The sequence below is a fragment of the Microplitis demolitor genome, chromosome 4 (assembly GCF_026212275.2).
Source record: "Microplitis demolitor isolate Queensland-Clemson2020A chromosome 4, iyMicDemo2.1a, whole genome shotgun sequence".
Classification (NCBI taxonomy): domain Eukaryota; kingdom Metazoa; phylum Arthropoda; class Insecta; order Hymenoptera; family Braconidae; genus Microplitis; species Microplitis demolitor.
In genome coordinates, this window is record NC_068548.1 from 19266748 (window position 1) to 19278751 (window position 12004).

The 12004-nt window shown below is 28.7% G+C and overlaps 1 protein-coding gene across 1 annotated transcript; it reads left to right on the top strand.

Annotated features, from left to right (window-relative positions):
* Nucleotides 1-135: 135 nt before the first annotated feature.
* On the top strand, nt 136-9752 carry LOC103568231 (uncharacterized). Its single transcript, XM_008544987.2, has 13 exons — nt 136-214; nt 1197-1247; nt 1325-1623; nt 2176-2316; nt 2383-2559; nt 2626-2768; nt 3560-3937; nt 4016-4344; nt 4688-5310; nt 5950-7536; nt 8603-8933; nt 9018-9312; nt 9388-9752. Exons 1-13 carry the CDS (start codon nt 187-189, stop codon nt 9566-9568), a joined length of 4563 nt encoding a protein of 1520 aa, XP_008543209.1. The 5' UTR covers nt 136-186; the 3' UTR covers nt 9569-9752.
* The last annotated feature ends 2252 nt before the right edge of the window (nt 9753-12004 follow it).

Below are 12004 nucleotides of genomic sequence, written 5' to 3' on the forward strand. Positions count from 1 at the left end.
CGTAAAGGAAAGATTTATTCTTTTATTAATTATAATTAAATTTATTTTATTTTATTTTATAAATATAGTATAGCAAGTAATACAATTTTTCCAACACTTTTATTTCCTCTCAGTAACATTGCCTGATGCTCTGAGGTCATATATAAAAAGGGGAGCCGGTTATTACTCAGACACCAGTCTTTTGCAATGGCTCGTGACATTAAATTCATTGCCGGTAAGTCTAATGTCAATTTATACTTTTTATTTACCGGTTCAATTAGACCTGTACTATCCTCAGTGTCATGCATCCATACATATAATTTCTTTGCATTGTAATCTATTTAAAAAATCTCTTCATTTTTTTTGGGACAAAAAATTTCTACTCATCACAAGAAAATTTTTTTATTACAAATTAAAAACTATAATTTTCTTAGGATGAGAAAAAAATTTTTTGAAATGAAAAAAAATTTTTTTCAGACGATAAAAAATTTCTTCCGTCAAGAAATACTTTTTTTCGTGTATGTTTCAATTTCATTAATAAAATTTCTATGAATTAAATATGAGTCAATAAATTTTAAATATAATTTTAATAATCAATACAAATTATACTTTCTCGGGTCAACTTTTGCTGTCATATTTGTACTGTAAACACCTTTACCTTATCATGAGTACTCAAATATTGAATCTATCTTCTTAAATTTTAACAAAAAAATAAAAATTTATAAGAACTTCAAAAAATTACATTACGAAAACGCGGAAAAAAGTGATATCTTATTTATTGAGACAAATATGACAAAATTGAATTGGCTAAATTTTTGTTGACTAATAAATTTTATTTAAAATTACTTATTATTATAATTAATAAGATAGATTAAATTTAAATAAAGTCTTTCTGTAATGATTTACAACAAAGATATATTTTAAATATACTTATTTTTTTTTAAATAAATTTAATGTGCGTTTTTGAGTAGATATTTTTTAAAAAGTTTATTGTGATGCAGAAAAATTTTTTGTAAAGACGCACTACCCCATTATCTCTATTCAAGGTCGTTTGATATAAATATGACGAGCAATTTAACATTTATTTGCACAATTGAATAATTGTCATACTTTCATCATAATTTTAATACAAAATTATTAAGTTATAGAGATAAATATTGTATACATACATATATATGTATATATATAACTAATTATTTTTACTTTTCTTCTTATAGCTCTGGTGTTATTTTTAGTAATAAATGAAAGTATTCAAGAAAGTATTTCAGGTAAAAAAATAATATTCTTCAATTTTTGTGACCAATTATTAAAAAAGTAAAAGTTAATTACTGTGATTAATATTTAGGATTATTTCCAAGTGAAAAAACACTTGTCTATAATTATTACGGCGACGTGAAGGCAGGAATAATAGAACCAGCCGCATACGCTTCTCAGTATTCGCTATCAGGAAAATTACACATAAAACAAGATACCAGTGATCCAAAGTATCAATTTGCATATTATATTATTCTCAAAGATGTGAAAACTGGCCTTCACAATGGCAATGCTGCGCATTATGAACCTACGAAAATATTATCACCTATTTCAGAAGCTGCTAAAGCCATTGAAGATCCATTTCTTCTTATTTATAATGAATTTGGACAGGTAAAATTATTGTGAAGATTATTTTATACAAAAAAAAATTTGAAAAAAGGTTGACCCTGTAGGCAAATCCCAAAACTTTACCCTGTTTTTATGCTCTATGAAGTCAAAAAACGATTAGACCGAAAAAAACATACATTTTATTGAAAAAATTAAGTTTTGTCTGACGATATCTTTGAAAAAATCAACTGATTTGCACGTGTTCTGTGACAATCGAAAGAACTTGTTAAGACTTAGATTTGATAAAACTTTGAAACAAATCAGTCGAGAGATTTACGAGTTATGCGACAAAAATTTAAAAAAAAAATTTTTATTTTTTGTGTAACTTGTAAACTACTCGACCTTAGACTCCAAAATCTAATCAGTTCTAAGTCTCGATGAAGTCAAAAAAAAAATTCACGCACACACGGCTGGACGTTCGTACGAAAATAGAATAGATTCCTAGGATCTCAAAACGATCAAGATCTGATGAAAACTTGATTTTTGAAAATCAGACCGAAACCACTAACGTGCCATTTTTTTGAAAATTTTCAATTTATTATGACTTTTTTTTAGCTCAAAGGTGTCAAGATTCCTGATCAAGAACCAGTGTGGTCTAAGAACATGAAAATGGCAATGGCTTCTATGCTTCAACTGGATTTGAAGAATATGAAGATAGATGCTCCCATCAAACCACACAGTTTTATGATTCCAGAGGTAGGTAACAACTAATGGGGTCATTTAGTTCCCAATTTTAATGTTCTCTTTGGTTGTTACCACCAGAAAAGTATCCACGGTGACTGCTGGACTAGTTATGACGTTCAAGCCAAGTACCCAGCGGCCGATCAACAGGACAATCAGATTGTTGTTACTAAATTTTCATCACCGAAAAATTGTACCAATTATAATGTTCAGGTGTTTGATCATGTGGACGCTGAGAGATGTGACGTACCACGACGGGTAATTTAAATTAGTTCAATTAATAGCTATTCAGACTATTGATTAATTGTCTTTATTTATTGGTAGGTGCCTATTAATATGGCTGCGAGAAGATTATTTGAAATTAAGTACAAAAATAACAGTATTCTTATTGAAAAGCTTATTGCTCATGGAGGAGTTAATTATTTTCCATTGCAAGGAAGATCTGAAGCTCATTATGTTTTGAACAAGTAAGTTTTCTCTATTCAAAAAATTCATATGGAATTGCATGGGAACCCATAGGACTCCATATAAGAAAGTATGGGTTTATGTAAGAATCCATAGAAATTAATGTAGGAATATATGGATTTATATAAGAATCCATGTAGAAAACCGTGGGTATCTGAATTCCCATATGGGAAATCCACACATGAAACTATGGGTACCTGGAACTTCATGTAAGAATTTCGATATATGGATTTCTTTGTGGGAATTCTGGGTTTCTATATAAATTACCAGCAGATCCTGCCAGCTTCGCGGGGTAATAAAAAATTATTAGTATAATAAAATATGTACTTTATAGTAATGGGAAATTTTTTTTTAAATATTTGAATAATTTTTCTTTAATTCTCTTCAAAAACTAAAATTGAAAACGACAATTTCTTTTGGAATAACGTTAGCACATACAAGTAAAAGAAAAAAATTTATACTTTAAATATCGAGCCCTTAGTCTAGATTTTTTATTAGATTTCTCTAGGATTCAGAGAAGTTTTCTGGAATTACGGTAACACACAAAAGTAAGAGAAAAAAATTTTTTCTTTGAGTACCGAGTCCTCGGTCTAGATTTTTTATGTATTTCCTATGGAATTTCTCAGACGATGTCTTCTCGAAGAATGCTAGCGCACAGAAGTGAAAGAAAAAAAATTATACTTTAAATACCGAGCTCAGATACCCAGATTTTTATGATAGGGTTTATGTAATTAAATATACAGAGATAAATTTTAGTAATTAAATTATTAATTAAAATCTTGAAATTGTTCAGCGCAAGTTTTCTTCTGGATAAAATTGTTGCATCATCAGAAATACCGCTACCCGCAGTTGATTTCAACAATGTGTCATTGATTACTGATCTAAGTTATCAAAGATCACAGAGTAATTACGCAGAAAACGCAGCTGTCGATGTTACTAACGGTCGTAATGTAGTCAAACAAGATGTTCTGATAAATAAAATTGTGAAGATGTTGAATGAAGCCGCTGATTACCTTGAAGAAGATCATGTTGAAGCTATAGAACCTGACTCAGTAGACAGTCAAACTATCAATCGGATTCTGGATATCATGAGTTACATGGAAGTTTCTTCGTTTGAAAAAGTCTTCGCTGAAATTCAAAACACGACGGATGAACGCAATGACGTTATCAAGTATATATATTTTATAAATATATTTTTTCAATGATTTTCTAGTTATTTATTTTTTATTTTATTCATTTCTCTATTCAGGAGCTTGTTTTTGGGTATCGTACCTCAAGTAGGAACTACCGCATCAAGTATTTTTATATGGAATATTATAAAGAGTAAAAGAATCACAGAAATTACGGCCAAAGAATTATTAGCAAAGATGCCTTTTAATATACGAGTGCCCTCTGAAGAATTTCTGATTGAAATGGAGCCACTTATTTATTCTAGAGATTCTTTGGCTCTGGAAGTTCATAAAGCGAGTGTTCTTTGCTTCTCTACAATGGTCTACAGAACGTTTAAAAATTTACCGGCTACTGCAAATAATAAAACACTTAATAAATATTTAAATCACTTCTATGACAAGTTAATCAGTACGTTTACCATTTATTGATATATTCAATTTATGAAAAATTATCAATCAAAATGAGTCTTTATATTTTTTTTTAAAATTGAAATGCGAAAAATCTGAACGTTATTGGGCGATTCGGGCCACTGAAAACTATTTTCAAAAAATTTTCATATCTTAAATCAAATCTACATTTTTTTATTCAAATAATTTGAATTAAAATTTTTTTGATTCATTATCAAAAATTAATTTCCTATTGACAAGATTTTTTAAAATTTTTATTATTTAGCAGAACTCATTTTAATGCTTATTTTTATTTATTATTTTTTTTTTCTTTGGTAATAATTATTAATATTTAAAATTTACAGATACAAAATCTTATGGTTCGCAGCTCAATTATTTAATGGCCATTAGTAATGTCCAAGTTGGTAAAATTTACAAACTATTGACTCCAATTATTCGCGGTGATATCGAGGTATCTAATAATCCAGTTGGAATTCGTTTAATGGCAATATGGGCTATCAAAAAATCAATTTCTAATAATTATAATGCCGCGCATGATCTTCTCTGGCCTATTATGAGTGATTACAATCTTCCACTTAAACTCAGAATCGCAGCTTATGATATTCTGATCCGCCAAGCACCCACAATGACCAATATCCTTCATATTTACTGGTTCATGGTCTACGAAAAAAATGAGCATCTCTATAATTACCATCATACAACAATTAAGGGTTTGGCCAATTCAATAGATTTATGTGACGTCAAATTACGTGAACTTACAACTAAAATTATGCGTTTCACTAAAATTCATACGCCTGTTCCTTATCAACTTTCTGAATCTTACATGTTTGATTCGATGGATGAAATTTATGGACATGGAGAAAGCCTTCGAGTTTCTGTAACTCGTGACGAACTTACTGGAAATCTTGAAGTTATTTATTTTGAACATAGTATCGTTGAAGAGCGTAAAAAAGTTAACGACTGGGCTGTAAGTTTATTTCTGAATTATAAATATCTTTCATATGTAGACTGTGTCAGAATTTTTTTTTTTTTTTTTTTTTATTAAATACACCTCAATAGTTACTTTGATAAAAAAAAAACCTCCTAAAATTTCGGCTCTGTTTCTCTAAAATTGAGATGGCGCAGGGGGGTACCCTTTTCCATTTAAAATATCTTGAAAAAATTTTTTTATTTTTATTTTGTAAATAACTACGAAAAAAAATTTTTTTTCCGATTTTTGGATTTTGAAATCTTGTAAGAAATTAAAGTCCATACGAAAAAGGTTTCTTGTATCATACACTTAAATTTGATAGAAAAAAATCTGAAAAACGATTGACCCAGTTTTTTGAACTCGAAGAGAAGATATTTGTCTTCATTTGTTTCTATGTGCTAGCGTTCTTCCAGAAGACTTTTCTGATACCATCGAAGCCTCCAAACATCCAACGAATGCCTTAATTTTGATCAGGATCGCCGTAAAAAAATTATATAGATAATCTCGACCCAGTTCCCTGAGCTTAAAAATAGCGGGAAGTTTTGGTTTTTTCCGCAGGGTCAACCGTTTTTCAGATTATTTTTTTCTGACACAGTCTAATGTATATATTCAAATTATTTATAAAATATTTTACAGGTTTATTTACATCTTCAAAACGTCGATGATTTAATGTATGAACTTCGTCCCACATTTTTACAAAAGTTTTTTTCTGTCAAGGACAAAAATGTTCTCGATGTTTTAGAAAAAGTTACAAAAAACATAAGTTCAAAAGAAGACAGCCATATTGATACGATAATAATTAATAAAGGCCATGTTGTGTCCGCGCTTCACTTAGACGCCTATTCTATACAAAATTTTGATTCTATTATGCCGCTTATAAATATATTTATTAATAATATCAATATACAACAGGTAGTTTACGATAACATTTACGAGCAACAGGTAATCAGTGAAATGGGATTACCAGTTATTTTGGAAACAAAAACTCCAACAGTTTATTCTCTGAAATTAAATTACGATTCAGAAGCTGAAGAATTGTTAAGTATAAAGATAGATTCTAAAATATGGCATCACCAAGATTACTCCATGTCAATTTACAATCCTTTGTCCAATATATGGCATTCTATTCGTAGATCTTCAGTACTTAATGCCGCTCTTACAATACAATTTAACGTTGATTTGGATCTCCAATCTCCATCTTTGAAATTTAAATTTCCACTATTGTCTGCTGAAAAATTATCAGCTGTTGGAATAATGACCCATACAAAAGACGTTACTGTTGTAACAGACAATGAAGACAATATATTAGAGACAGCATGTCCTAATTGTACTTCCCAAGTTGTAGTTTCCAAGGGCGATGATCTAAAAAAAAATTATCAAAATATATATGATTCAAAAGACACAGGATTAAGATTAACAACAGGTATATTTGATTGTGAAAATGAAATTACTCCTACTTTAATAAAAAAAGAATGGATTAGATCGTTAATAGAAGAGCGTAAAAATTCATGGAATAGTTTATTGTTGCATTCAATACTTGGTATTCGTCAGCAATTTAAAAATATTATATTATCACCACAAATGGGAAGTTGTGGTGGTATAGTTAAAATTAAACCCAGTATTATTTATCCGACATCTCATGTTGATTTGGCATTGAAAGTAAACTTTAATGATATTGACAGAAGAACGCCTAGTTTATTGAACGAGAATAAATTAGATGTTCATGGAACCTTGGATGTGATCGCTGATTCTACAAACAGTTCCAAGCAATCTTGGGATTTAAAAATGAATATTAACACATCTAGAGGGCACTTGAAAAATGGCTTGAAAGTACAACTAAAACGAGTTATTCCAGGAGAAAAAAATCTCAAAATTTGCATTGATGGTCAGAAAATTTACCCGGCGATTCCAGATGATCCATTAAAAGTCGGCAGGACTGTAGAAGAAACTAATGGAAAATTAACTTTTTCGATGGATCATGCTGATGATGATTTATGCCATCGGAATGAAACTTTGATTACGATTACAGTAAAAGGAGAACTTACAGATGAGCAGAAAAAATTGTTTACTAAAGAAAGTATTAATGGCGCTTGTTATAAGGATATGAATAATCCATTGTACAAAATTTCAAGTATTCTTTTACCAAAAACGGTTAATTGTCTTAATGAAGCTATACGTCATACTACTTTGAGAAAGTATACTTTACATGTAGCACATAAACAGGTAAGATATTTATTATAAATATAAATATTAATAATAGGAGTGTGCAAATCAAGTTCAAATCGAATTTGAAAATTTTAATTTTTGAATAATTCGTAACTTTTTGAATTATTCGTCAATTTTATAACTATCCGAGTTTTTGAATTATTTGTAACTTTTCGAATTGATAAAATTATGATCAGCTTTCACATATTCAATTTTTATTTAATCGAGAGCTTATAGTTTTTAAAGTAATCAAGCAATAATTCTTTCGTAGATTTGTGTCTGAGCTCTATTCACTTCTGACGAAAATTTGAGATTGGAAAAAATATTACAACTTTAAGTCGTTGAAAAGAAAATTTTCGAATTATTGAATAATTTACAAATTCGGAGTTTTGACATCTGAAAATTTACAAATAATTCAAAAACTTATGAAAAATTCGAATTATTCAATTCGAACTCTGATGCAAAATAATTTGATAATTTTTTAAATTTTAATTATTTCGGTTAACTATTAATTGATTGATTATGTATGATACATAAAAACATATATATTAATAAAAATAAAATCAAATGTTTTGTTAACTTTGATATAAAATTTCACGATAATAATGTACGTGAACAAAAAAAAATATTGATATAATTGTTTTGTTTTTAATTCAATTAATGAAGTAGATGACGTAATAAAAGTTAAAAATAATCATGATATTATTATTGTCATCAAATATCTTCCATAATAATTAAAATTAACTACGGCAAATAATTTGTCTGATAAATTATATTTATTATTTCTTAAACCAGACATTAGTGTTTATTTTATTCAATTTTGATTATATATATACAGGGAAAAAAATCTCCTGTTGCAGCAACAGGAAATTTTTTTCCGTGTATAATTACCTATAGGTAATTAACTAAATCAAAATAATTGCTCGGAAAAAAATCGGGAGTAAATTCGGCGTGATCTGGATTTTATTTAAATTCGCATTCACTCCACATTTACCCGCGTTCACTCCGCAAATTTTTAGTGTAGGATATAATACACCTGCCTACAGATAAGCATTAAAAATTAAATATATTCATTTTATTTTAGGTACCAAGAAATATTATATCAAAAATATTCGAATTTGAAGATGTAATTAAATCAATAGCATTGCCAAATATTAAGTACACGAATAATAATTATACAGAGCCAGGATCAGCAAAAATAATTATTCAATTTCCCATGGATTATCAAAGCGTAAATATGTCTGTAATAACTCCATTCCGGAGCTATGATTTAATTGATGTTGATTTGAACGTTGAAAGTAATCCTCCGCGATTGAATGGATTTGGTCCTGATTATGAAAAACATCTCTGGTTCCCCCTCGATAACACTCGATTTAATGTGGAATTTTTGGGTTTATATTCTCTCGACATGATAAGTAAATATTTTGTATTCTACATATTAATTTTTTCTATTTAAATCATCAATTATCTAATTAAATTCTACGTTATTTTTATTTCAGAAATATGTTCTCTGTATCCAAAAGTAGTTTTGACTTTGGATGGTGGAGAAATTCCATATTCAATACCCACTGAATGGACATTAGTATCCGGAGATTACATTTACAAAAATTTTGCTATTTTCGTTAAAAATATAAATGATAAATTAGCTTTGAAAATTTATGCAACTCGCGAAGTTGTTGAGATAACACCAAATGATAATGGGAATATTCAAATACAAATAAATAATGAAATTTTAAATTCCAATCAAAACGGTTCTTATGTTCCTGTTGATGCTACAAGTTCGTGGATGCTAAAGTAAATTACTAGTATTTTATTTATAATTTATTATTTTATTTTTATTATTATTATTAAACTAAAATTTATTTTTAGAATAACGAAACATGGGGAGCATGTAATAATAGCAATGCAAAACGAGATAGTTATTGTTTACACTGAAAATACTGTGTCACTAATGATTGGCTATTCATTGCAAGGAAAAATAAGTGGACTATGTGGCTACATGGATGGAACGTACAAAAATAAAATACCAAATGTTTATTTATTAGCTTAACATATTTATTTATCGAGTTTCCTTCAACATTCAAGAAGAGAAAGTATAGTTTTTATTCATTTGTTTATAAATGGGTATTTGTTTTTAGTATTGTAGAATGATATAAAAAATAGTATTGTTGTTTGGATTTTATGATAATATATTTATTATGTATATAGTTAATAAATTATTCAAATAAATCTTATGTGAGTTTTTCGACTAAAATTTTTCATAAGGACCCGGCGAAAACCTTATCAGCTTAACTTTATAACCCGATAAGGCCTAGATTAGAATAACATGATGAGAAACTGATAAGGGTGTAACGCAAATGACCCATGAGGTTCTTATCAGGGTCGCCTTATTAGGCCCTTATCAGGATTTCCTTACTAGTAATTATTTAAAAAAAATATTAAATCGCGACAAAAAAAAATCTAATTATATTCGAAATGAAATTCGAATAAGCTACTTTTGATGAATATGTTATCTTTAAAAAATCTCAGATGGTCCTGATCAGGATAACTCGATGAGGAACAATTTTTTTTTTTGCAATCTCAACTGGATAACTTTTGTTTTCTACAGTTTTTTCACTTTACATATTTAGATTACATAGTTTTTAGGTTACATTGCAAGCAACTCGAGTCCCTATTTTCTTGGGTAAATACTTGGCCATATTTCTAGCAAACTATTCTAAAATTTTTCGGACTATGACTCCTGACTATTTACTTTTTTTGTCTTTTCTATTCCATACCTCATTATTAGCTATCTGTTCTCATCTCTTTTTTTCCATATTTTTTTGCAATCATGGGCAGAGAGAAAACTTGTCTCTATTACGGAGCGTATTAGTGGGCAATATGTATGGTAAATATTACAATCTAGATGATTTATACAATCATCTAGATAATATTCACTACTATCGTAGTAGACCGGATATAGTACGAGGTCTTGATGAGAATGTATCTATAGCCTCAAACGCGTGCCTGCACTTCAAGTTTGTCAGGGTTTCTACCTTTGAGCATAAAGTATCGAATAAAATTTTTTGTCATATCGACGGCGGAAGTTGAATTTGCGAGAGAAACAGTCAAAAATGTTTAATTACTGTTTGGTTAATTTGAAAGTTTTTCCTAGCGGACGTTTGTCGAATTAAAAAATAATTCGACTCATCTATAGCGTATTGTAGTAGTCGTGTAGGAATATAGAGACAGATAGAGAAAGAGAAGTTACTTTTCGATACTAGTTCCAGGAAAGTTAACTAAACTATAGATTGCCAGAAATCGTATGGTTTTCGCCCTCTGCATGTTACTCGAAAATTCAACTTCCGGGTTAGATTAAAGTCAAGTTTTCTATATTAATTTGAAATCTATACCCCTTTTCGATTAATTGTAAATTAATTTTATTAAATTTATCAGTTGTAATTATATAATAACTATTGCATGTGCGATGTTTATAATTAGCCTATTATTATCAAATTTTGAACAATAACTCGTTATCCTAAACTTTATGAAATTTATTGGGTGTATTATTTGTAAATCACCGAACAGAAGAAAGGGAAGCTTTTAAGTGCTTTAAAAATTAATTAAACAGCTAATTAAATCGATAAAAGTCGATATCGGTACTTTTTTTTAAAGAGTTACGTAATATAAATATGTGTATACATGATTATGTATTTATTATTTAAATAAACTAATGAAATTTATGTAATCTTTTGTAAATTTATAGAAAAAATAATCATAAAAAATCTAGATATTAATGCTTACCATCTCCGATAGGAAAAGTTAACATAAAAGAATGAGAATCATTAAAATGTAAGGATGGGAATAGTTACTTCGTTAAGATCGCAAGTATTACCACTTTTTTTTCAGCCTGTATGGAAATAAACCCTACATATCATGGTAACCTGTCCCATAACATATGTAAAATATTCCTTTGATTTCTTGGTAATCGTTCCCATACTTTTGGTAATGGTTACCATAATTTTTAAAACATTCACATATTTTTCGTATCATGGGAATTATTACCACACAATCATAGTAATCATTAACCATATTATTATGGTAACCGTTACCACAATGTGTTGTGCATCATGGATATTATTACCTGAATATATTGTAACGATTGCGATAGTTCTATGGGAACGATTACCATAATTACATAAACATTATTACCATAATTTTATAGGAACTATTTCGATATTGTATAGGAATGAATCCCATGTAGGTAGGGATGGGTATTATAATTTGAATAGGTGCTATTCCCATAGCATATGGTAAATTTTACCATAAATTTCTTTCCGTGTAAAGTGATATTTTTTAATAAAAAATGTATGTTAGATTAATTGTTAAATTTTTAAGTTGTATTTGTATACTTATTTATCAACATACACATACACATACATACTAGAGTTCTCTGTCGACATCGCTAATATTTTTTTTTTCGATTGTCATTGACTAATTTCGGTTC

Coding starts and splice junctions, on each gene's coding strand:
- LOC103568231 (XM_008544987.2), top strand. CDS start 187: ATGGCTCGTGACATTAAATTCATTGCCG. Junction 215..1,196: donor TGACATTAAATTCATTGCCG/GTAAGTCTAATG, acceptor TTCTTCTTATAG/CTCTGGTGTTATTTTTAGTA. Junction 9,313..9,387: donor ACAAGTTCGTGGATGCTAAA/GTAAATTACTAG, acceptor ATTTATTTTTAG/AATAACGAAACATGGGGAGC.